A 25,800-nucleotide genomic window follows, 5' to 3' on the forward strand; every position below is an offset into this window, starting at 1 on the left:
CCTTTGCCTTGCTCTTCCCTTTCTTGCTCTTCTGTGTCTTGTGCCTCTGCGGTTTACTGATTTCTTCCCTTTCTTGCAGTTGCTCCCTGGACTGTTGTAGGAGACATAAAGGTAAGTATACGCTGTGCTTGTGATGGGGTTCAGTCCTACAGTCACTGGGGCCACAGCTGTAGATCTGAGCCGGTCAGAGCTGGTGGTTTCTTATTCACATCTTTAATGAAGAGCAGACATGATCCCAGATAGATGCGGTGAGGTGCCCAGAGATGGATACATTACAGCAGTAGCAAAAAAATTTTCAAGTGGCACAAAACGGGGTCCAAATGGTGTTATTAAAGGGGTAAATGACCAAGAAAGCAAAACTGCTGAATAAGCTATTACTTTCCATTGTGGAAGAGCTGGGCGACAAAATATCCGTCTCCCAGTTTTGGAACCGCTGCGGTTGCCGTACAGGACTCTGGGAAAGTTGTGTCTCTCGAGTTTCTTCCCATATTAGAACATCAGGCAGACTGGTGATTCTGACAAAGCTGAATATCTCCCTGACAGCGTGCATGGTTGGTGGCCTTAGTTATTGTCACTCCGCGTCCAAAGAACCCTGAGACCTGGCTCATCGGGGTCATATTTCACAGTAATGTCCAGTGTCTGGACTGATCGCAGGTCTCCCAATCCATATACAGTCTCATGTCTATTGCAAAAATCTACTTTTTGGCCATTATCTGTAGAATATGCTCCTGATAGTTATAAAGGCACTGCTATAGATCATTACAGTGTTGTGCAGATTGGGTGGCCCAAGTCCTGGTTCCCACCGATTGCTCACAGCACTTGTCCCATGTGTCCTGCCTAAGAAACGGGACTGTCCTTCTGAGCCCACACAGTGAGCCCTCTATGGATGTATAGAAAGTCGATCCTGTGTGGGTGCTCAGGTAGGAGGGAAGCACTCCTGTTTCCAGAGGAGTGCACATTTGATCAGTGTTTTGAGCAATTGGTGAGGGTCGAGCACCTAGGCCCCACTGATCTACAGGGAGTTTCTGCTCCCATCAGACGTGTGTTTGTGTATATAATAGATCACGTAGTTGTACTTTAAGGCATATTTCTTTGTCGCTCCATTGGGAGACCCAGACAATTGGGTGTATAGCTTCTGCCTCCGGAGGCCACACAAAGTATTACACTTTAAAAAGTGTAACCCCTCCCCTCTGCCTATACACCCCCCCGTGCATCACGGGCTCCTCAGTTTTTATGCTTTGTGTTGAAGGAGGCACACATGCACGCAAGCTCCACAATTTAGTCAGCAGTAGCTGCTGACTATATCGGATGGAAGAAAAGAGGGCCCATAACAGGGCATGCTCCCTTCTCACCCCACTCTGGTCGGCGGTGCTGTTAAGGTTGAGGTACCCATTGCGGGTACAAAAGGCTGGAGCCACATGCTGTTTTCCTTCCCCATCCCTTAGGGGCTCTGGGTGAAGTGGGATCCTAACCGGTCACCAGGCACTGGGACCGTGCTCCCTCCGCAGCCCCTGGGGGAATCTGCTGGACAGGAGACCGGGTATCGTCAGGGACAGGCCCTGCTCCTCTGAGGTACTCTGTGTCCCCTTGGGGACGGCGCATAGAGCGCCTGTGTAACGGACGCTGCAGCACCTGCCGGGTGTTTTGCGTCGCCGGGACTACCGCGCCGACCGCGCTTGTTTGTCGGCCGCGCTAATAAACTTAGTCCCCGGGTTTTGCGGCCTAGTACCGCAAACTCCCGGGCCTGCCAGTCAGGGGTGAGGGCGGGACGCTAGACTGCATGTCAGCGGTGAGGGCTGGAGCATACTGAGGTATCCACCTCCCCCCTCACTGAGCACTGCGGGGCACCAGATTCCCGCACTTTCTGAGGCACGCCCACGGCTCCCTCCTCCTCTCAGAACGCTGGCAGCCATTCCTATCAGCACTTCTGACGCTGGAGAACTTCAGAGGGGAGACAACACCGCGCTCCACAGCTCTGGGAGGCCCAGGCAGGGAATCTGGTGGTCACACAACCGCTGAGGGCGGTCGGTAAGCAGCACCTGTTACTAGGTGCTGGCCCCCCTGGGTGCCGAAGTGTATATTTATATGCTTATATTGTATACATTTACTCTGTACGGCCGCACTATTTGCTTTTGGCTATATACCCTCACTGATTGCTCTAAGAGGAGACAACAGCATGTCGTCCGCAAAAAGCAAGGGTGCCAAGGCACAGGCTTATTTTGCAACCTGTACCTCATGTGCGGCTATGCTACCTGCAGGTTCCACCTACCCTCATTGTGTGCAATGCTCGGCCCCTGTGACACTCACTCAGCCAGAGCCTCAGCCACTGGTGGGACCCTCGGCCCAGGTGGAACCACCTGCTGCCACTGTCCAGGTGACAGGGACAGAGTTTGCAGTATTCGCTGACAAACTTTCTGAGTCTATGGATAGATGGTCTGCTAAGATACTAGAAGCTTTGCAGTCCAGACCGGTAACACAGGCCCCGGGCACTGTTGAATCATTGCTCTCAGCCCCCCCTCGGTCGGCGCAGCAAAGTGCTCCTGGGGCGACTCATAGGTCCCACGGTGAGGACTCCGACACGGACCGCAGTCCCAGACCGGCTAAGCGGGCTCGCTGGGAGCTTCCCTCGACTTAATCACACTGTTCAGGGTCTCAGCATGAGGACTCTCTGGAGGATGAAGCGGAGGTGGCAGATCATGGCTCTGATCCTGACGCTGCTCTCAACCTTGATACATCTGAAGGGGACGCCATAGTAAACGACCTTATAGCGTCCATCAATCAGGTGTTAGAACTTTCTCCTCCAGCTCCTCCGATTGAGGAGTCAGCTTCTCAGCAGGAGAAATTCAAATTTAGGTTTCCCAAACGTACACGGAGTGTGTTTCTTGATCACTCCGACTTCAGAGATACAGTCCAGAAACACCGAGCTTTTCCGGATAAGCGCTTTACTAAGCGCCTTAATGACACACGTTACCCCTTCCCCCCCTGACGTAGTCAAGGGTTGGGCTCAGTGTCCCAAGGTGGATCCTCCAGTCTCTAGACTGGCGGCTAGATCCATAGTTGCAGTGGCAGATGGTGCATCACTCAAGGATGCCACTGACAGGCAGATAGAGCTCCTGATGAAATCCATCTATGAAGCTATAGGCGCGTCCTTTGCTCCGGCATTCGCAGCCGTATGGGCACTCCAAGCTATCTCAGCTTGTCAGTCTGAGATTAATGCAGTCACACGTGCCTCTACTCCGCAGGTTGTGTCCTTAACCTCTCAGGCGTCGGCGTTTGCGTCCTACGCCATGAATGCTGTCCTGGACTCTGCGAGCCGTACGGCGGTAGCATCCGCCAATTCAGTGGCAGTCCGCAGGGCCATGTGGCTACGTGAATGGAAGGCAGACTCTGCTTCCAAAAAGTTCTTAACCGGTTTGCCATTATCTGGCGACCGCCTGTTTGGCGAGCAATTGGATGAAATCATTAAACAATCCAAGGGAAAGGACTAGTCCTTACCCCAGTCCAAACCAAACAGACCTCAACAACGGAAGGTACAATCGAGGTTTCGGTCCTTTCGGCCCTCAGCCAGGTCTCAATTCTCCTCGTCCAACAGGCCACAGAAGGGTCAGAGGAACTCTGATTCATGGCGGTCTAAGTCACGTCCTAAAAAGACCGCCGGAGGAACCGCTCCCAAAGCGGCCTCCTCATGACTTTCGGCCTCCCCAAACCGCATCCTCGGTCGGTGGCAGGCTCTCCCGCTTTTGCGACGCCTGGTTGCCACATGTCCAAGACTGATGGGTGAGAGACATTCTGTCTCACGGTTACAGGATAGAGTTCAGCTCTCGTCCTCCGACTCGTTTCTTCAGAACATCTCCGCCCCCCTGAGCGAGCCGATGCTCTTCTTCAGGCGGTGAGCACTCTGAAGGCAGAAGGAGTGGTGATCCCTGTTCCCCTTCAGCAATGGGGTCACGGTTTTTACTCCAACTTGTTTGTGGTGCCAAAAAAGGACGGATCTTTCCGTCCCGTTCTGGACCTCAAACTGCTCAACAGACACGTGAAAACCAGGCGGTTCCGGATGGAATCTGTCCGCTCCGTCATCGCCTCGATGTCCCAAGGAGGCTTCCTAGCATCAATCGACATCAGGGATGCTTATCTCCACGTGCCGATTGCACCAGAGCATCAGCGCTTCCTGCGTTTCGCCATCGGGGACGAACACCTTCAGTTCGTGGCACTGCCTTTCGGCCTGGCGACAGCCCCACGGGTCTTCACCAAGGTCATGGCAACAGTGGTAGCAGTCCTACACTCTCAGGGACACTCGGTGATCCCTTACTTAGACGATCTTCTTGTCAAGGCCCCCTCTCGGGTGGCATGCCAACGCAGCCTGAACATTGCTCTGGAGACTCTCCAGAGATTCGGGTGGATCATCAATTTCCCAAAGTCAAAATTGACACCGACCCAATCGCTGACATATCTCGGGATGGAGTTTCATACTCTCAGCGATAGTGAAACTTCCGCTGGACAAACAGCGTTCACTACGGACAGGGGTGCAATCTCTCCTTCGAGCCCAGTCACACCCCTTGAGGCGCCTCATGCACTTCCTAGGGAAGATGGTGGCAGCAATGGAGGCAGTTCCATTTGCGCAGTTTCATCTGCGTCCACTTCAATGGGACATTCTCCGCAAATGGGACAGGAAGTCGACGTCTCTCGACAGGAACGTCCCCCTTTCTCGGGCGGCCAAGGCCTCCCTTCAGTGGTGGCTTCTTCCCACTTCTTTGTCGAAGGGGAAATCATTCCTGCCCCCATCCTGGGCTGTGGTCACGACGGACGCGAGTCTGTCAGGGTGGGGAGCGGTCTTCCTCCACCACAGGGCTCAGGGTACCTGGACTCAGCCAGAGTCCTCCCTTCAGATCAATGTTCTGGAGATAAGGGCAGTGTATCTAGCCCTAAAGGCGTTCCAGCCGTGGCTGGAAGGCAGGCAGATCCGTATTCAGTCTGACAACGCCACGGCGGTGGCATACATCAACCACCAAGGCGGCACACGCAGTCGGCAAGCCTTCCATGAAGTTCGGCGGATTCTGCTGTGGGTGGAAGCCACAGCCTCCACCATCTCCGCAGTTCACATCCCGGGCGTAGAAAACTGGGAAGCAGACTTTCTCAGTCGCCAGGGCATGGACGCAGGGGAATGGTCTCTTCACCCGGACGTGTTTCAAGAGATCTGTTGCCACTGGGGGAAGCCGGACGTCGACCTAATGGCGTCCCGGCACAACAACAAGGTCCCGGCATTCATGGCATGGTCTCAAGATCACAGAGCTCTGGCGGCAGACGCATTAGTTCAGGATTGGTCGCAGTTTCGACTGCCTTATGTATTTCCTCCTCTGGCACTGCTGCCCAGAGTGTTACGCAAGATCAGGTCCGACTGCCGCCGTGCCATCCTCATCGCCCCAGACTGGCCGAGGAGGTCGTGGTACCCGGATCTGTGGCATCTCACGGTGGGTCAACCGTGGGCACTACCAGACCGACCAGACTTGCTGTCTCAAGGGCCATTTTTCCATCTGAATTCTGCGGCCCTCAACCTGACTGTGTGGCCATTGAGTCCTGGATCCTAGCGTCTTCAGGGTTATCTCAAGAGGTCATTGCCACTATGAGACAGGCCAGGAAACCAACGTCCGCCAAGATCTACCACAGGACGTGGAGGATCTTCTTATCCTGGTGCTCTGATCAGGGTTTTACTCCCTGGCCATTTGCCTTGCCCACTTTTCTGTCCTTCCTTCAATCCGGAATGGAAAAGGGTTTGTCTCTCGGCTCTCTTAAGGGACAAGTCTCGGCGCTCTCTGTGTTTTTTCAAAAGCGTCTAGCCAGGCTTCCGCAGGTACGCACGTTCCTGCATGGGGTTTGCCACATAGTCCCTCCTTACAAGCGTCCGCTAGAACCCTGGGATCTGAACAGGGTGCTAACGGCTCTTCAGAAACCACCTTTCGAGCCAATGAGAGATATTTCTCTTTCACGCCTTTCGCAGAAGGTGGTCTTCCTAGTGGCAGTCACATCACTTCGGAGAGTGTCTGAGCTAGCTGCACTGTCATGCAAAGCCCCCTTCCTGGTGTTTCACCAGGACAAGGTGGTTCTGCGTCCGGTTCCGGAATTTCTCCCTAAGGTGGTATCCCCTTTTCATCTCAATCAGGATATCTCCTTACCTTCTTTTTGCCCTCATCCAGTTCACCAATGTGAAAAGGATTTGCACTTGTTAGATCTTGTGAGAGCACTCAGACTCTACATTTCTCGTACGGCGCCCCTGCGCCGCTCGGATGCGCTCTTTGTCCTTGTCGCTGGCCAGCGTAAAGGGTCGCAGACTTCCAAGTCAACCTTGGCTCGGTGGATCAAGGAACCAATTTTTGAAGCCTACCGTTCTTCTGGGCTTCCGGCTCCTTCAGGACTGAAAGCCCATTCTACCAGAGCCGTGGGTGCATCCTGGGCATTGCGGCACCAGGCTACAGCTCAGCAGGTGTGTCAGGCAGCTACCTGGTCTAGTCTGCACACTTTCACGAAACACTATCAGGTGCATACCTACGCTTCGGCAGATGCCAGCCTAGGTAGGCGAGTCCTTCAGGCGGCGGTTGCCCACCTGTAGGAAGGGGCCGTTTTACGGCTCTTTTACCGAGGTATTCTTTTACCCACCCAGGGACTGCTTTTGGACGTCCCAATTGTCTGGGTCTCCCAATGGAGCGACAAAGAAGGGAATTTTGTTTACTTACCGTAAATTCCTTTTCTTCTAGCTCCTATTGGGAGACCCAGCACCCGCCCCTGTTCCCTTCGGGCTGTTCTTTTGTGTACACATGTTGTTCATGTTGAATTGTTCTTGGTTCATGGTTTTCAGTTCTCCGAACATCCTTCGGATTGAATTTACCTTAGACCAATTTATAAGTTTCCTCCTTCCTGCTTTTGCACCAAAACTGAGGAGCCCGTGATCCACGGGAGGGTGTATAGGCAGAGGGGGGAGGGGTTACACTTTTTAAAGTGTAATACTTTGTGTGGCCTCCGGAGGCAGAAGCTATACACCCAATTGTCTGGGTCTCCCAATAGGAGCTAGAAGAAAAGGAATTTACGGTAAGTAAACAAAATTCCCTTCTTTAGTGTCATTGATGTGGGATTATTTTCTTATTACAGAAGGATGTGTTCCAAAAGATGCCTCCAGGTCGATTGTAGCAAATGTACCAGATACATTCCCAACAAGAGGTGACCAGAATCATCCAGCTCTTCTTTCCACTAAATAAGAGCGGAACGAATAGAAACAACTAGCCAGATAAGAAATAATAGATTACTGCTATATCACAAATGTGAATATGAAAACCAAGAGTTTGAGTTTGCAGAACATATATAAATCTAAAGGTTTAATTTTATTACATATTTCAGAAATCACATAGCACAATTATTGGAACATGGTATGGAAAGAGTAACGAAGAAAAAAAACACAAAAGGAGAAGGGAAAACTTTTGACGCAATACTTATTTTTGGAACCATTATAATATTAAAGGGCATAGAAATAAATGGACGTATCACAAAAAAGTTTCAATTCATGTTTATTAATTTATATGTCCGTTGGCAGGTGAAAGGAATCTTCATGATTGTACTTTGAGTGAAATGGATGATGCAAGATATGGTAAAGTATCATATAAAGTTTTTCAAACAAATTTCAGCAAAGAATACACCATCCCAATAGCACCTTGAGATCCTGGCTGAGATGCACAGATACCCCGACGCGCGTTTCATCGCTGGAGCTGTGGTTTCATCAGGGAGGGTGTATTGTTTGCTGCTATTATTATTTTGAAAAACCTTATATATTATATGTTGCCACATCTTGATCATAGAATAACATCCATTTGACCCAAAGTGCGCTCCTGAAGGTTTCTTTCACCTGCCAATGGACATGTAAATCTATTTATTAGGAATGTGAATTGAAAACATTATTTTTTGACATGTCGGTTTATTTCTATGCACTTTAGTATTATAATGGTTGCAAAAATGAGACCGTCAAAAGGAGTGTTCCCCTCTCCTTTATTTTTATTTTTATTTTTTTCTTCTCTTTTTACATAGTTTTGCGATAATTGTACTTCGTGATTGTTTGTTTTTTTTTAATTTTTTTAAATATTCACAAAATAAGAATTTTTTCTTGTATAGATAAAATTCTGGTTATGCAGCAATTTTTTTTCCATACAATTGTACACCAGGATTTTCTAAGCAGGTGCCTGCATGTTAACGTGGATCTGCAGAGTAGCTGTCAATTGCAATATGCTAATGGATATATATATATATATATAGGAATCCTAGGATCCAACAGGTTTCATGCCCACCTGACTGATCTCTCTTTACCATTGTTTGAATGTGTTTTAGAAATATTGTCAGGAGTATTTGTTTTTAAGATAACCAATGAGTGTTAATACAGTGTTGTTCTTCATAACTCCCTTGAGGCAGCATCAGTTGTGAGCTTTTTTTGATCACCTACAGTTGATATAAAAAGTCTACACACCCCTGTTAAATGCCTGTTTTTTGTCATGTAAAAGAAATCGCACCAAGAATAATAATTTCAGAACTTTTTCCACTTTAACGTCACCCATGATCTGTGCAAATCCATTGATAAACAAACTGAAATAATTTTGATTTTTTTTTTTTTTTAATTAATTTTTCCCAAACTAAAAATAAGGTGGTTACATAAGTTTGGACATCCTCCTATAATTGGGCATGTGTCCGTATTCACAATCAACCAATGAGACGTAAACTCATCCTAATTAATAGTACACAGCTGCCATCAATAAGTGATTCAGATTAACTCCATATAAAGTTTACCTGTTCTAGTAGGATTTTAATGACTTTTTAATATGTGCATTTGAAAGCAAAAGCCGTGATCCATAAACTGCTTACAACACAGCAAAGGGATCTCGTTGAAAGTTATCAGTCACGAGAGAGGGTACAAAAATATTTCCAAGGAATTATATATACCGTGGAACTGTGATGTTAACTACAACTAGATGTCCCTGAAAGTGATGAAAAAGAAAAAAAAATGTCCAGGAGGCTGTCAAGAAGCATTCAGCAACATTCATGGAGCTGCATGAATTTCTGGCAAGTACTGGTTATGTACTGTATGTCACAACATTCTCTGGTATTCATATTTCTGGCCTGTGAGATATGATGGCAAGATGGAAGCCTTTTCTTACAATGAAAAACATCCAAACCCGGTTATGTTTTGCCAAAATCTACATGAAGCCTGCAAAAAGCATGTGGGAAAACATTTTATGTTCTGATGAGATCAAGGTTGAGCTTTGATCATTAATTCAAAATGTATGTTAGATGTAAAGTCAAGATTACGCCTCAGCAAATGAACGCCATACTTTTAGTGAAGCTTCATGGAGGCAGCGTTATACTTTGAGGATGTTTATTGGCAGCTGGAACTGGGGTTTTAATCAATGTGGACGGGGATTATAAACACTTTCGAATATCGGTCAATTTTTCATCAAAACCTTTAGACCCCTACTACAAAAATGCACAATAACTGCTCCGAGCATACCCCCGTGTCAACAAAAGAATGCCTTCCCTAGAAGAAGATAAGTTATGAAATGGCCCAGTAAGAGCCCAGACCTAAATCCAAGGGACATTCTGTGGGTCACCTGAAGAGGGCGCTGTACACAGGAGATGTCCTCACAATCTGACAGCTTTAGGCGCTTCTGCACGAAATAGTAGGCAATGATTGGAGATTCTAGATCTACCATTCCTATAGACTCATAACCAAAATGACTAAAGGCTGTCATAAATTCAAAGCGTACTACAACAAAATATTACCTTACAGGTGTGTATATTTATGCAGCCACAATATTTTAGTTTTCTCTAGTCCCTTCCACGACAGCATAGGATGGGAGGTTGTCTCTCCACGCCCTAATTGGGACAGGAAGTTCAAGAGGTTTAAAAGGACCCTCCCACCTCCCATAGCCAGTGTCTTTCCTGTCCCCATGGGGCATGGAGAGGTTTTTTATTTTCTCCTATGCTGTGGTGGCCGGCGAACTACAGTATAATATATATATATTTTTTTTTTCTCTTTTCCCTGTTACCTTAAGCCGGACAGCATCGGTCGGGCCTTCACCACTCCTCCCTTGCTGTTCCCTCACGCTGTGGGGGACCGCTGCTCCAGCCTTCCGGAGCCTCCTATGGGGTAATGCAGGCTGTTGAGCTCCCCGGCCGGCGTCCTCCCTGAGCCGCCGGCCGCTTCCTGCATACACGCTGCCGGAGCAATCCGGAAGTGCTCCCGGGGGCGGGACTTCCGGTCTTGCGGACTTCCGGTTGAGCGCTTCCGGTTTGCGGAGGCAGCGTGGAGGACACACAGACACTGACACGGCCTGTCCGGGACCTGCTGCAGGAGGCGGGGAACATCACCAGTCGCTGGGGGGGCAGGCCTTTCCACAGGAAGGCTGCCCTGAAGGCATCAGACCCACGGTAAGGATTCTTCTGTGTGCACTGCCAGGTCTTCCTCTGCTTCTGCAGAGCCCAGCGTTTCCCCCTGCTTCAGAAGAGGCTGAGGGACGGTCCCTTATGCCTGGTTTCAGGCTGACATGGTGAGACAAGTGTGCAAGGCTACGGAAACCTTGCCAGCAGTATACGTCTGTCCATTCCATGGGCTACTGGTGTGTGAGCTTGGGAGTTGAATCCCAGGGGACACTCCTGGATATTGCTGTATCAGGGCATGGGCTGGCTGCCTGGTCTGATGACGCTTCTCTGTTCCATGGAGTGGAGAGGGCAGGCATCGTGTGTATAGCCCGTCCCTTGTGCCAAGCTGCGGTCCATGTTGATACAGGAGCTTCAGGCCTCGCTGGCCTCCCTCCCTGCTGCTGACCTTTCTGCCACAAAAAAGCTCCCTCCAGTCATCTGATCCTGAGGCTGATTCCGCCTCGGTGGGTCCCGATATAGGTTTTTCTCCGGGCCTAACCGGTCTTTTCTTTTCCCGGAGATGATTGGGGGATCTTAATGGAGCAGTTGGGTGCACTGTAGGGTTGGAGGATGAGTCCTCCCCTCCGTTAAGGGCGAGATGTTCGCGGGCCTGAAAACCACTGGGCAGGGGGGTTTCTTGTCCATGCTACTGTCCTCTGACACAGTTCCCCTGGAGAATTCCGGGTTGCTTTGGGAGACTCCCATGCAGGTGGCCAGGGTCGCTATACTAACAGCGCTCCCCCTTGCGGCCGATTACCAGCTTAGGAATCTGATAGTTGGGTAGTCAGAAGTCTCATGACGAATGGGAGGCTTCGTCATCTCCCATCGGGCCCATACTACCTCATCTTATGTCCCCCTGTCCCTCCTTTGGAGGCTCGACCAGTGGAGGCTCAATTTCCTGGGGCCTAGGGATGAGTTACTGGTATCCCTTCCCTTACTTAGGAAGGCTACTAGTTTGGCAGGTACCTCTGTGTAGTCGGTCCGCCTGGCTGCCAGGACCTCAGTCTTGTCTAACTCGGACAGACGAGCTCTAGGCTAAAGCTTGGAGTGGGGACTCTACTTCCACATTGCGGCTTGCTCCCGTCTGTTAAGGGGTGCTTAAGGGTTGGGCCTACCCTGGATGATATTCTGGACAGGGCGACTGATCGTCAGGCCTACCAGATACACCCTCCGGGCAACGGTCCTTTCATCCCTCGATACCTCGGGCCTCCCAGTCCAAGGGGAGAGGTGAGTCTGACCGTGGGAGCTACCCTTAGGGTGAGGGGAGTACTTTCTCATCCCTTCCCATCCACAAAGTCCTCAGCATGACGAACAGTGAGTCGGCTCGGGGGGGGGGACGGCTCTCTGCTTTTCTTCCCCAGTGGCGGGCCTTCTCCACCTTGCCAGGGGTCCTACAAGCTCATCTCAGAGGGTCTGTTGGTAGACTCTTCCCCCCCCCCCCCCCCTCCCCGGCCTCCGCGCCACGGCCCTGTCGTCCCAGGGTTCTCAGGATCTCCTGTGCTCGATGATTCGGGTGTTATTCCATTCGGGGGTCGTTTCTCTGTCCCGAGTCAGGAAGTAGGGGTAGGTCGCTACTCCGTTTCTGCCTTGTCAAAACACCATCTGTAGACGTCCGGCTTTTCATCTTTCTGAAGCGTCTCAAACCAGCGGGTCTGATACCGACGTTTCCAGAATGGAGTCTGTGAACTCTGTTGTTCCCCTGCTCGGTCTCCGCCACCTGTTGGCCTCGATTTGCCTGAGGGGCGCCTAGTTCCAGGTGCCCTTCCATCCTTGTCTCAGGCAGTACCTCAAAATTGCGGTTCTGCACGGAGGGGCCATGCTTCATTTCCACTTACAGGTACTTCCCTTCAGCTTCTTTTCGGCTCCAAGACTCTTTTCAAGGGTCAGGGCTGAGGTGGTCACCTTCCTCCGTTGCGGAGTTGGCCTCAACCTGACAGGCATCCTTCCCCCAGAGGATCACAGATTGACGCTGCTGGGCAGACTCTCGATGTTCGGGGACAGGCGCGCCCGACCCTTCGAGGCGCTATATCGGGCCTGGGTTTTATGATGTCCTGCATTCCCTCAGTCTTGTGGGCTCCGGCCCACTCTCGTTGTATATGGGATCGTGTCCTGGTTCATTGGGTCGGGCTCCCTTCCTCCCTGAGCACCGGTTCGTCTGTCGGCACCCGTCTCCTTGTCCCTCCTCTGGTGTGTCCCTACAACCTGATGGTTGGGGTTGCCTGGACCCGGTCACCCATGGTTTCACTGGCAGCCGATGCCAGCCAGAAGGGCTGGGGGGCTAGGGTGGAGAACTCTCAGTTCAGGGGGGCTGGAGCCCCTGGGTCGGACCCAGTCCTCCAGCTACCGGGAACTCGGGGTGGTCGGAGAAGCCTCCTCGCTGCCCAGGATCCCATCTGGGACACTCACGTCCAAGTCTACTGGGACAATGGCTCCACAGTGGCACATCTCCGCCATCAGGGCAGTACTAGGTCGGCGCCCTGAAGTCTGTGTCCTCCCGGATCTTCCACTGGGCAGGACAGTCCCTGCTATCCCTTTCTGCAGTCCATCTACAAGGATCCCTACGCCTTCAGGCGGACTTCCTGAGTCATCCGGATGTTCACCCAGGGGAGTGGAGTCTGGCCCAAGCGGTGTTCTGCTCTCTAGTGGCAAGGTGGGGTACTCCAGAGGTAGACCTCTTTGCTTCAGCAGGAAATTCGGGTCGCACCATTTGTCTCCCTGAACCCGCGGGACTAGGCGTTAGGGGTAGACGCTTTCGGCCACACTTGGTCCTTTGCCTCGCTTACGCGTCCCCCCTCTTCCTCTTCTCGCAAGGGCCCTGAGGAAGGTCAGAGACGAGGGGGTCCCAACCATACTGGTTGCCCCGCTGTGGCCTCGGAGGAGTTGGTACAGCCTGGTCATGACTCTAGGAATGGACGGCCCAGTCCTCTTGGGTTCGGTCCCCAGCTTACTGTTCCAGGGTCCGATTTTCCATCCGGCTCCCCAGAAACTCAACTTGGCTGCCTGGCTTCTGAGTCCCGGGCACTGGAGGCCCAAGGGCTTTCTGACACAGTTGTGGCTACCCTACAGAAGAACCGTAAACCAGTGACTGATAGTATTTACAACAACATCTGGAAGAGATTTTCCTCCTGGTGTGGTTCTCGGCCTCCTGACCCACTTCAGCCTAGTGTTTCACAGATTCTGGACTTCCTCCAGTGGGGATTGGACTTAGGCCTTAGGCCTAGCGCCCTGACAGTCCAGGTGTCAGCCCTCAGTGCAGTCTTTGACACGGCTCTGGCAGCTCATCGTTGGATCCGTCAGTTCTTTGTGTCCGCTAGTAGACTCTGTCCACGTCAGAGGTTCCTGACACCTCGCTGGGATCTCAATGTGGTCCTTCCGGACTGTCTCAGTCACCTTTGAGCCTCTGTGCTCTTGTACCATTCGTTCTCTTTCTCACACGACTGCTTTTCTTGTGGCTATTACGTCTGCTCGCAGAGTTGGAGACCTTCAGGCTTTGTCTATTCGGGAACCTTACCTGACCGTCTGAGTTGACAGCATTGTTTTCAGCTGGACCCTTCCTTCCTTCCCAAGGTGGTTTCGGATTTTCACCGTTCTCAGTCCATCGTCCTGCCTTCCTTCTGTCAGTATCCTTGGACTTCGGGTGAGGAAGTGTTTCATTCTTTGGATGTCCGTCGGACAGTGTTGCACTGCCTGGAGGTTACTGCTTCTTGGCACCTTGATTCTAACCTGTTCATCCAGCCCTTGGCCGCAATAAGGGCAGGAGGGTGGCTAAGAGTACCGTCGCCTACTGGATTGTGCGGGCGATTAGGGATGCCTACCTCGCTTGGCATCTCTCTCCTTCCGGATTCACGGCGCACTCCACCAGGGCTACCTCTGTCTCCTGGGCTGAACGGGCAGGGGCTTCCCCTGAGCAGATCTGCAAGGCGGCTACGTGGTCTTCCCTCCATACTTTCACGAAGCATTATCGTCTGGATCTGGATTCCAGCAGGGATTTGGCTTTTGGCAGGATAGTCCTGCAGGCTGTGGTCCCCCCCCTAGGTATCAATTCTTTGGTATTCCTCCTATGCTGTCGTGGAAGGGACTAGAGAAATAAGAATTATTCTTACCGTTAATTCGATTTCTAGGACCTTCCACGACAGCAGGTAATTCCCTCCCCTTTTCATATATTCATGGATATGTTGTACTTCTCATTTGCTATGGTTCTTTGTAAGACACTGGCTATGGGAGGTGGGAGGGTCCTTTTAAACCTCTTGAACTTCCTGTCCCAATTAGGGCGTGGAGAGACAACCTCTCATCCTATGCTGTCGTGGAAGGTCCTAGAAATCGAATTAACGTTAAGAATAATTCTTATTTTTTTTTTTTTTTTTCATCCAAAAAGATTTGTGTACTGGACGTTTGTGTGTGCTTGTATATATGTGTTCTAACTTACTCATAATAAAATATGGTCATTTTTATGTTTATCGTTTTGTTTTTTAGGTAACTTACCTGACGAAAATGATGAGTCTGACGAGGTTCCATTACAGAAGCTACAATTACTGGGTAATCCTTGTCATTTTCTTCTTTTCTGACATCATATAGTGTTGAGCATTTATCAGGAACAGTAGAGTGGAAAGTCCAATATATTTGTAAACACCAGTGTGTGTGTGTGTGTGTGTGTGTGTGTGTGTGTGTGTGTGTGTATATATGTATGTATGTATGTATGTATATATATGTATAATATATATATATTCAAAATGTTGAAATGCAATGTTCAGGTGCAATGCATTGCAAAATCCATATGCAACGTGAATTTTGTATAGGTTTTCCACCACAAGTGATTAGCCCTAATCTTTTTACTTTAGAAAGGGTCCTGTCTAAGGCTATATGCGCACGTTGCGTTTTTTCCCGCGTTAACGCTGCGTTTTGAACTGCAGTGTTTCAGTGCCAAATTTGCATGCGTTCTGCTTTCCCAGCAAAGTCTGAGAAGTCCGAAAATTCAATGCGCACGCTGCGTTTTTAAACGCAGCGTTTTGGATGCCAAAAATCGCTGCGGAAAAAAACCCAGCATGTCACTACTTTTGTGCGTTGTAGCTGCCTTCTCCATCCATTGAAATCAATGATGTGGGTCAAAACGCAACCAAAATGCACTTGGACTGCATTTTTGTTGCGTTTCGCATGCTTTTTTGACACGCAAAACGCAGGTCTTTTCAGTCTGTCGATCAATCTCTGTCTGTCTGTCTGTCTTTTTCTCTGTCAGTTGGTCGCTCTGTCTGTCTCTCTCTGTCCGTTGGTCTCTCTCTCTCTGGCCCTCTCTCTGTCTGTCGGTCGGTCTCACCCCCTCTCTCATACTCGCCGATCACCAGAGCGGCGCTGCAAGGCTGTTACAAAGCTCCGGCGGCTTTTCCTCTTTTGCAAATACCGGCCGCTCATTATTCCATCTCCTATGATTTGTTGCAGTCACACGCCCCACGCTGAGTGACAGCTGTCTCTCTGCAACCAATCACAGCCGCCGGTGGACGGGTTTATATCGTGCAATAAAATAAATAATTAAAAAAAAACGACGTGCGGTCCCCCCCAATTTTGATACCAGCCAAGATAAAGCCACACAGCTGAAGGCTGGTATTCTCAGGATGGGTAGCCCCCCAGCCTATCAGCCAGCAGCCGCCTGGAATTGCCACATCCATTAGATGCAGCAGTCCCAGGTCTCTACCCAGCTCATCCCAAATTGCCCTGGTGCGGTGGCAATCGGGGTAATAAAGGAGTTAATGGCAGCAGCCCATAGCTGCCACTAAGTCCTAGGTTAATCATGGCAGGCGTCTCCCCGAGATACCTTCCATGATTAACCTGTAAGTTAAAGAAAATAAACACACCCGAAAAAATCCTTTATTTGGAATAAAAGACAAAAAAACACCCTCTTTCACCACTTTATTAACCCCCCAAAAACCCATCCAGGTCCGGCGTAATCCAAACAACGTCCCACGACGCTCTCAGCTCTGCTACATGAAGCTGACAGGAGCGGTCAGAGACCAGACCGCTCTGTCAGCTCCACGCAGCAACTGAAGCGAGCCGCACGATCAGCGATGACGTTGGTCAGATTACCCGCGGCCACCGCTGGATCCTCAAACTGTGACAGCAAGTCGCCCGAGTGACTGAAGTGAGCTGCACTATCAGCGATGACGTCACAGCTGAGTTGCGGTCTCGGGTGGAGGATTCCAGCTGGCCGCGGGTAACCTGAGTGACGGCACAGTTTATCGCGCTGATCACTTCAGTCACTCGGGATTTGCAGTCACCAGTGAGTCCTTCACGGGTGACCGCTAATCTGGACGCGACACACAGACAGAGCCGCGGTATGACAATGAAGTCGGGTGAAATTCATCAGAGTTCATTCTTATCGCGCGACTCTGGTTGCTGTCAGCGGGCATGTAGCAGAGCTCAATTGCTGTGGGACCGCACTGCAAAACATGCATCCAAAACACATGCAAAATTCATCCAAAATGCATGCGTTTTGGATGCATTTTTTTTTTTTTTTTTAACAAACGCAGTGTTTACAGTTTTAGAGGGTGCGTTCTTTACTGCACTGCACAGAACGTAACCTGGGCACATACCCTAAAGGGAATCTGTAAGGTCAGATAACACTGGTAGAGTCAAGCAAGGAATACAATTGACTTCAATCAGATAACACTATTAACCCACGGATATAGGTGCCTGGCTGCTGCACTGAAAATGCGGCAGCTTTGAGGAAATTTAACATTTTCTCCCAGAAGACACAGATTTTATCGCACAGGTGTGCCCAGAGCAATTACAGTCATTGCTCATTGCACTATGAGCGGTGGCTGTAAGCATCCCCCATCACTGATTGATAACCAGCTTTGTACTGGTGCACTGCGAACAGACAGTCATGCCCAGTCCGTTCCTCCATTGCTGAGAAACCAGCATTTGAATTGCTGTGAAATGAGGCTGAAGATCTACGGTAGATCTGGACCCTCGGTTACTCCAGCTTTATCTTGTGCTGGAGTGACAGTCTATGCTGTGCGAGTTTAGGCAAAGGGGCAGCCAGTCCAGTAGGCGGTGTCAGCGCTGGGTGGGGAATACAGCTGGAAGGACAAAGGCTTCAGATCTACAATAGCTGTTCAGCTTCACTTGGATATCACTTTGTCGTATAAATAGTTTGGGTTAGGTTGCTGACAGATTGCCTGTACGGATGCATTAACCCTGGACTTTCGCTTTTTTTAAGAACACTCACTCCCAATTACTCACCCGATGAGAGCAAAACATGTTCGTCAGGTGACAAGATATTTAAGCTGGCTTACAAAATTATCGTTCTCGGCAGCTTTTTGCCCTTTCACCACACTTTCAAATTTTCATTACATAGTATTTCAAAAAAGAAAAACAAAGGCTGGCTTATTCAAAGCTAAAACTCGCTCTTCAAAAATCAAACCTTAATACGGCTACATCAACAAAAAAAAAATTTTTTTGAACTAAGCAAAAGTAAAAAAAAGTGAGAACATTAAAAAGGTCTGCGCAGGAACAGGTTAAAAAGGCATGTCCGCTTTCTTCAAATGTTTTGTACAAAATAGGGATAAAGCAGATGCGTTTTACTTAGTCTCTTGCGCAGCTGTAACACTACTTCTGGTTCTGCTCATTGCCCTCATACATATTCTCTATTTCCACTGCTGACCAGCAGTCCCGGCATGTGTGATTGGTTGCAGTCAGACCGCATCCCCACCTTGTGTGACAGCATCTTTGCAGTTACACACGTGGTCTGCGTCGCTATAGTGGTGTAAAAATAAATTAAAAAAATGATACTCAGCAGAGCTAAGTCATACGGCTACAGCCCTCCGCTATGTGACTATCTTGGCTGTGTATCAAAATAAGAGGGACTCATGCAGATTTTTTTAAATGTAATTATTTAAATAAATAATTGAAAAAAAAGTGTGCGGGTTTCATACCCCCAATTTTGATACCCAGCCATGACCAGGCTGATAGATGGGGGCTGGTATTCTCAGGCTGTTATTTGGATCCCCCAGCCAGCTCTTGATGCCTCCCAATTTTCCCCTGGTTCAGTGGCAATTGGGGTAATATAAGGGGTTAATGACAGCTCACAGCTGCTACTTAGCCCTAGATTAGTAATGGAAGGAGTCTATATTACCCCTCCCCCCCCAATTACTAATCTGTAAGTGAAAAGAAATAAACACAAATATTAAAATCCTTTATTTGAAATAAAATACAAAAAAACCCTCTCACCTAAAACTGACCTCAGAATACCTTATTGAACTCAGTCACCTCACCTCATCTGCGTTTTTTGCCAAGAGATGCAGCTTTGGTGTGATTCGAGTGCCTATAGACTAATATCTGCATCCAGCCAGATATCCGGAATTAATTCCGATCCCAAACCAGATATTGTCTGATTCTCCCATCACTATCACAATTTTTTTTCCTTAATATTTAGTAATTATAGAATTATTTATTTTTAAGAGTTTAAAATAAACTTGAGTAGAATGTATTTATTAACCGTTGGTTGCTGACATTTTCATGTATGGAATGTGTCACCGAATGACACTTGTCCACCACACACAGCAAATATGGTAGGCACAAATCTACCTTCCATTCTGTGGCTGCACTAGCTGTGAACTGTCACACCTTATCATAGCTGTAGGCACGGCAGCCCTGGTGTCAAACCTGCTGCAATATGAACAGTGTAAGCGATCACTGCTGGTCGGGCACCGGTGCAGCAGCCGTGAATTCTTCCAGCGATGAGAACAGGTCCTAAAGATACACTATGTATATACTTGGCATGTTCTTGAAGGGTTAATTATATTCAGCAAAAAAAACTGTACTCCTGGAGAAACCCTTAGAAACCAATTCAGAAAACGATTCTAATTTGTATGGTGACCGGTATTACAGGACTCAGGCTTTCTCTGACAGCTTTTTATTAGCGATGAGTGAGCACTACCATGCTCTGTACTTGTAATGAGTAGTTGGATGCACTGATGGGTGTGACTCAAGTATCCGAATACAATGGAAGTCAATGGAGAACTTGAGCATTTTTCCTGAAGATTTCCATTAAAAATTCTTGCGATCCCCATTGACTTCCCTTATACTCAAGTCATGCCCATCTGAGCATCCAACTGCTCCTTACAAGTGGTGAAGATGATACTGCCTGCTCATTGCTACTTTTTATATTAAAACTATGGCCCTATTCATCAAAGGGATTATGCCAGAATTTTGGGGTAAAATGCTTGGGACAGTTAAAAAAAAAAATATGGTTACTTGTTGTTTCCACAGTGCTGAGCAAGGATACACGTCTAGCTCCATTACTGGAGAAAGACTTGTGAGGGGGCAAACGCGTCTTAAGACTCGATGAGGAGGTGTGGTTGAGTCAAAAGTGCCCAATTTCTTCCGATTGGTGTGAATTACACCTTTATGTCTCTAAGCTCCGTGTTTCCTTTGTTTACAGCTCAGCACTGTCATGTCTCTATGCTTAATAAGGTTTGTGTCATCAGCATCAAGGAAGCCTTTCTCCTCTCAGATAATGTTATGAATTGGGTTTCTATTTCCAGGTTCCTCAGAGGAGCTGAAAGGTTTGTTACTGAATACACATCTGCGCCAGCTGCTTCTGACACTTGACCAGACAGAGAACAAAGATGAAGCAGTAAAAAAGTATATGCAGGAGCCCTTGTTTGTGGAGTTCGCTGACCGGTGTCTGTCGCTTGTGGATGCAGAGGAAAAAGAAAACCTTTTCTCAAAGTGATATGTTAACGTTTGAGATGTATTTTTGTACAGATGTTTTTCTAGTGCTATATAGACTTTTTATTTAATAAACATTTAACTCCAAATTTACTAAAAGAGCATGCAAAAAAGTTCTGATTTTATATCCTATGTGTTTGATGTTGTTTAGATTTGGCTACTTTATCTTTAACAAATGTGTTTGCGCCATGATTTTGTGGCACTTAAGTTTTATAGGCTCTCCTGAAGCTTTCATCACACTGTACATCTCCCCTGTCGTAAAATAGCTGTTGGTGGAGGAGAATGTGACTAGATCGGTCAATCAACATCATCCCATAGAAAAGCAGCTTTCCCATGTGAGGTGTTTTTCAGTTGGAGGAGACCGATGGACGGCTGGTCACATGTAACGCTGTCAGTGGTTCCAACCTCCCTATCAAAACAGATCCATGTCTGTGGTAGACTTGCCTGCTGAGCTTGTAGTCCAGAAAATGGTTCCAGATCTGCGGTTGTTTAAAAAAAATCATTTGTGAGTAAACACCTAAAATATATTCTCTAATCTTCTGCTACCTAACCACACATGGTCTCTGATCTCCTCGTTGTTTTTTTTTTTCTTCCTCCTTAGTATGTTTCTCCCACATCCAGCAAGACCTCAAGAGCATTCCCCATCCTCTGGCACTCACTTCCTTATCAGACATATCTTCCTTAATCAAAGCCATCAAATAAAACCTGAAAAGGTTTTGGGTTTGTTTTGTTTTTCTTTGTCGCTCCATTGGGAGACCCAGACAATTGGGTGTATAGCGTCTGCCTCCGGAGGCCACACAAAGTATTACACTTTAAAAAGTGTAACCCCTCCCCTCTGCCTATACACCCTCCCGTGCATCACGGGCTCATCAGTTTTATGCTTTGTGTTGAAGGAGGCTGACATTCACACAATGCTCCACATTTTAGTCAGCAGCAGCTGCTGACTATTTCGTATGGAAGAAAAGAGGGCCCCTAAGGGCCCCCGGCATGCTCCCTTCTCACCCCACTGAGTCGGCGGTGTTGTTAAGGTTGAGGTACCCATTGCGGGTACACAGGCTGGAGCCCACATGCCGTTTTCCTTCCCCATCCCTTAGGGGCTCTGGGTGAAGTGGGATCCATAACCGGTCATCCAGGCACTGGGACCGGGCTCCCTCCGCAGCCCCTGGTGGTATCTGCCGGACAGGAGTCTAAGTATCGTCGGGGACAAGGCCCTGCAACTACAGGTACTCTGTGTCCCCTTTGGGACGGTGCATGGAGCACCTGGGCCTCAGACGCTGCAGCGCCTGCAGTGTTATTTTTTTGTCCAGGACTACCGCGCCGACCGTGCCTGCTTGTCGGCCGCGGTTTTTACTTTAGTCCCCGGCTTTTGCGGCCTAGTACAGTAAACCCCCGCCCCCGGGCCTGCCAGTCAGGGGTAAGGGCGGGACGGTCGGTCTGACGCCGACAGTGAGGGCTGGAGCACACATTGCTGTTCTCCTCCCCCCTCACTAATCCCTATGGGGCACCAGTTCCCGCACTTTTGTAAGTGACGCCCACGGCTCCCTCCTCCCTTGTGAACGCCGACAGCCATGTTTTAACACATCCTGCCGGTGGAGGACTTCTGGCTGCAGCTCTGGGAGACCCGAGGCTGGGAATCTGGTGGCCACACACCGCTGGAGCGGTTGGTAAGCCACTCCGGTTACCGGTGCTGGTCCCCCTAGGGTGCTGAACTGTATATAGATACATTATATTTGTATACTTTTTCCGGTTCAGCTGTACTGTTCACTTGTGGCTATATACCCTCAGTGATCACGCTCCTGGGAAACAACAGCATGTCGTTCACAAGGAGCAAGGGGGCCAAGGCACAGGGTTATTTTGCTACCTCTCGCTCAGCCGGAGCCTGAGGCACTAGGGGGTCCCTCGGCCCGGGTAGAACCGCCGGCCCCCCCTGTCCAGATGGCAGGGACAGAGTTTGCTGTTTTAGCCGACAAACTGAGTCACTTTCTCATTCCATGACTCAGTCTATGGATAAATGGTCTGCTAAGTTTCTAGAGGTTTTGCAGTCCAGACCGGCCCTTACACAGGCCACGGGCATTGCGGGATCACCCCCAGGCACCTCTTGGTCTGCGACGAAGCGTGCTCCTGATGTGGCCTCTAGTTATTACGTGCAGGACTCCGGCACGGACCGCAGTCCCAGACCAGCTAAGCGAGCTCGCTTAGAATCTTCCCGACTTAATCACGCAGTTCGGGGTCTCAGCTTGAGGATTCTCTAGAGGAAGGGGCGGAGGTCGCAGCTCAGGACTCTGACGTTGCTCTCAATCTAGATACACCTGAAGGAGACGCCATAGTAAATGACCTTATAGCGTCCATCAACCAGGTGCTAGATCTGTCTCCCCCAACTCCGCCTACAGAGGATTCGGCTTCACAACAGGAGAAACACCAGTTTAGGTTTCCTAAACGTACCCGGAGTGCTTTCTTTGATCACTCTAACTTTAGAGATGCTGTCCAGAAGCACAGGGCTTTCCCGGACAAGCGATTTACTAAACGCCTTAATGACACACGTTACCCCTTCCCCGCTGACGTGGTTAAGGGTTGGGCTCAGTGTCCCAAGGTGGATCCTCCAGTCTCTAGACTGGCGGCTAGATCCGTAGTAGCAGTGGCTGACGGTGCATCGCTCAATGATGCCACGGACAGGCAGATAGAGCTCCTACTGAAATTAATCTATGAAGCCATAGGCGCGTCTTTTGCCCCAGCCTTTGCGGCTGTGTGGGCACTCCAGGCTATCTCAGCTTGTCTGTCTGAGATTAATGCGGTCACCCGTACCTCTGCACCACAAGTAACATCTTTTGACTTCTCAGGCGTCAGTATTCGCATCCTACGCCATGAATGCTGTCCTGGATTCGGCTAGCCGTACAGGGGTAGCATCCGCCAATTCTGTGGCAGTCCGCAGAGCCATGTGGCTACGCGAATGGAAGGCAGACTCTGCTTCCAAAAAGTTCTTGACCGGTTTGCCTTTTTCTGGTGACCGACTGTTTGGCGAGCGATTGGATGAAATTATTAAGCAATCCAAGGGAAAGGACTCGTCCTTACCCCAACCCAAACCAAACAGACCTCAGCAACGGAAGGTTCAAGCGAGGTTTCGGTCCTTTCGGCCCTCAGCCAGATCCCAACCCTCCTCGTCCAACAGGCCACAGAAGAGCCAGAGGAACTCTTCTGCATGGCGGTCTAAGTCACGTCCTCCAAGGACCACCGGAGGCACCGTCTCCAAGGCGGCCTCCTCATGACTCTCGGCCGCCCCAAACTGCATCCTCGGTCGGTGGCAGGCTCTCCCGCTTTTGCGACGCCTGGGGGGCCACATGTCCAAGACCGATGGGTGAGAGACATTCTGTCTCAAGGTTACAGGATAGAGTTCAGCTCTCGTCCTCCAACTCGTTTTTTTCAGAACATCTCCGCCCCCCGAGCGGACCGTTGCGCTTCTTCAGGCGGTGGACACTCTGAAAACAGAAGGAGTGTTGATCCCCGTTCCCCTTCAGTAACGCGGACGCGGTTTTTACTCCAATCTGTTCGTGGTGCCAAAAAATGACGGCTCATTCCGTCCCGTTTTGGACCTCAAATTGCTCAACAGACATGTGACAACCAGGCGGTTTCGCATGGAATCCCTCCGATCTGTCATAGCTTCGATGTCCCAAGGAGACTTCCTAGCATCAATCGACATCAAGGATGCCTATCTCCATGTGCCGATCGCTCAAGGGCATCAACGCTTTCTGCGTTTCGCCATCGGGGACGAACACCTTCAGTTTGTGGCACTGCCTTTCGGCCTGGCGACAGCCCCACGGGTCTTCACCAAGGTCATGGCATCCGTAGTAGCGATCCTACCCTCTCAGGGCCACTCGGTGATCCCTTACCTAGACGATCTCCTAGTCAAGGCACCCTCACGGGTGGCTTGTCAACACAGTCTGACCGTTGCTCTGGAGACTCTCCAAAGGTTCGGGTGGATCATCAATTTTCCGAAGTCAAAATTGTCTCCGACCCAGTCACTGACGTACCTCGGGATGGAGTGTCATACTCTCTCAGCGATGGTCAAGCTGCCGCTGGACAAACAGCGGTCGCTGCAGACAGGGGTGCAATCCCTTCTTCGGGCCCAGTCACCCCCCTTGAGGCGCCTCATGCACTTCCTGGGGAAGATGGTGGCAGCAATGGAGGCAGTTCCATTTGCGCAATTTCATCTCAGTCCTCTCCAATGGGACATTCTCCGCAAATGGGACAAGAGGCCGACGTCCTTAGACAGGAACGTCTCTCTGTCTCTGGAAGCCAAGGCCTCGCTTCAGTGGTGGCTTCTCCCCACTTATCTGTCGAAAGGAAAATCCTTTCTGCCCCCATCCTGGGCTGTGGTCACGACGGACGCGAGCCTGTCAGGATGGGGAGCGGTTTTTCTCCACCACAAGGCTCAGGGAACCTGGACTCCGACAGAGTCCTCCTTTCAGATCAATGTTCTGGAGATAAGGGCAGTGTATCTAGCCCTCAAGGCGTTCCATCGGTGGCTCGAGGGCAGGCAGATCCGCATACAGTCGGACAACGCCACGGCGGTTGCGTACATCAACCACCAGGGCGGCACTCGCAGTCGTCAAGCCTTCCAAGAAGTCCGGCGGATTCTGCTGTGGGCGGAGGCCACAGCCTCCACCATCTCCGCGGTTCACATTCCGGGCGTAGAAAACTGGGAAGCAGACTTCCTCAGTCGCCAGGGCATGGACGCGGGAGAATGGTCTCTCCACCCGGTCGTGTTTCAGGAGATCTGTTGCCGCTGGGGAACGCCGGACGTCGATCTCATGGCGTCTCGGCACAACAACAAGGTCCCGGCATTCATGGCACGGTCTCAGGACCACAGAGCTCTGGCGGCGGACGCCTTAGTTCAGGATTGGTCGCAGTTTCAACTGCCTTATGTATTCCCTCCTCTGGCAATGCTGCCCAGAGTGTTGCGCAAGATCAGGTCCGACTGCCGCCGCGCCATCCTCGTCGCTCCAGATTGGCCGAGGCGGTCGTGGTACCCGGATCTGTGGCATCTCACGGTGGGGCAACCGTGGGCACTATCAGACCGACCAGACTTGCTGTCTCAAGGGCCATTTTTCCATCTGAATTCTGCGGCCCTCAACCTGACTGTGTGGCTATTGAGTCCTGGCTCTTAGCGTCCTCAGGGTTGTCTCAAGATGTCATTGCCACTATGAGACAGGCCAGGAAACCAGCGTCAGCCAAGATCTATCACAGAACTTGGAGGATCTTCTTAGCCTGGTGCTCTGAAAGGGGGTTTATCCCCTGGCCGTTTGCCTTACCCAGATTTCTTTCCTTCCTTCAATCGGGATTGGACAAGGGTTTGTCTCTCGGCTCTCTCAAAGGTCAAGTCTCAGCGCTTTCCGTGTTTTTTCAAAAGTGTCTAGCCAGGCTTCCGCAGGTCCGCACGTTCCTGCAGGGAGTTTGCCACATAGTCCCACCTTACAAGCGTCCGCTGGAACCCTGGGATCTCAATATGGTTCTTCGGGCTCTTCAAAAACCACCTTTTGAGCCGCTGCGGGATGTCTCTCCATCACGTCTTTCGCAGAAGGTGGCTTTTCTAGTGGCGGTTACTTCACTCCGTAGAGTGTCAGAGCTTGCAGCGCT

At 50.0% G+C, this 25,800-nt stretch overlaps 1 protein-coding gene across 1 annotated transcript in view; it reads left to right on the forward strand.

The window, feature by feature from the left end:
- The window catches only part of ZNHIT3 (zinc finger HIT-type containing 3), a 21,789-nt gene extending 913 nt beyond the window's left edge, over positions 1 to 20,876 (forward strand). Inside the window, exons 2-6 of the mRNA XM_075333738.1 lie at positions 80 to 111; positions 7,141 to 7,209; positions 14,920 to 14,982; positions 19,983 to 20,674; positions 20,771 to 20,876. Of these exons, the coding sequence (XP_075189853.1) occupies positions 80 to 111; positions 7,141 to 7,209; positions 14,920 to 14,982; positions 19,983 to 20,173 (355 nt within the window). The 3' untranslated portion in view covers positions 20,174 to 20,674; positions 20,771 to 20,876. The remainder of the gene's footprint in view (positions 1 to 79; positions 112 to 7,140; positions 7,210 to 14,919; positions 14,983 to 19,982; positions 20,675 to 20,770) is intronic.
- Positions 20,877 to 25,800: the final 4,924 nt, after the last annotated feature.

This window comes from Anomaloglossus baeobatrachus, chromosome 2, assembly GCF_048569485.1.
Source record: "Anomaloglossus baeobatrachus isolate aAnoBae1 chromosome 2, aAnoBae1.hap1, whole genome shotgun sequence".
In the NCBI taxonomy this organism is placed as follows: Eukaryota; Metazoa; Chordata; class Amphibia; order Anura; family Aromobatidae; genus Anomaloglossus; species Anomaloglossus baeobatrachus.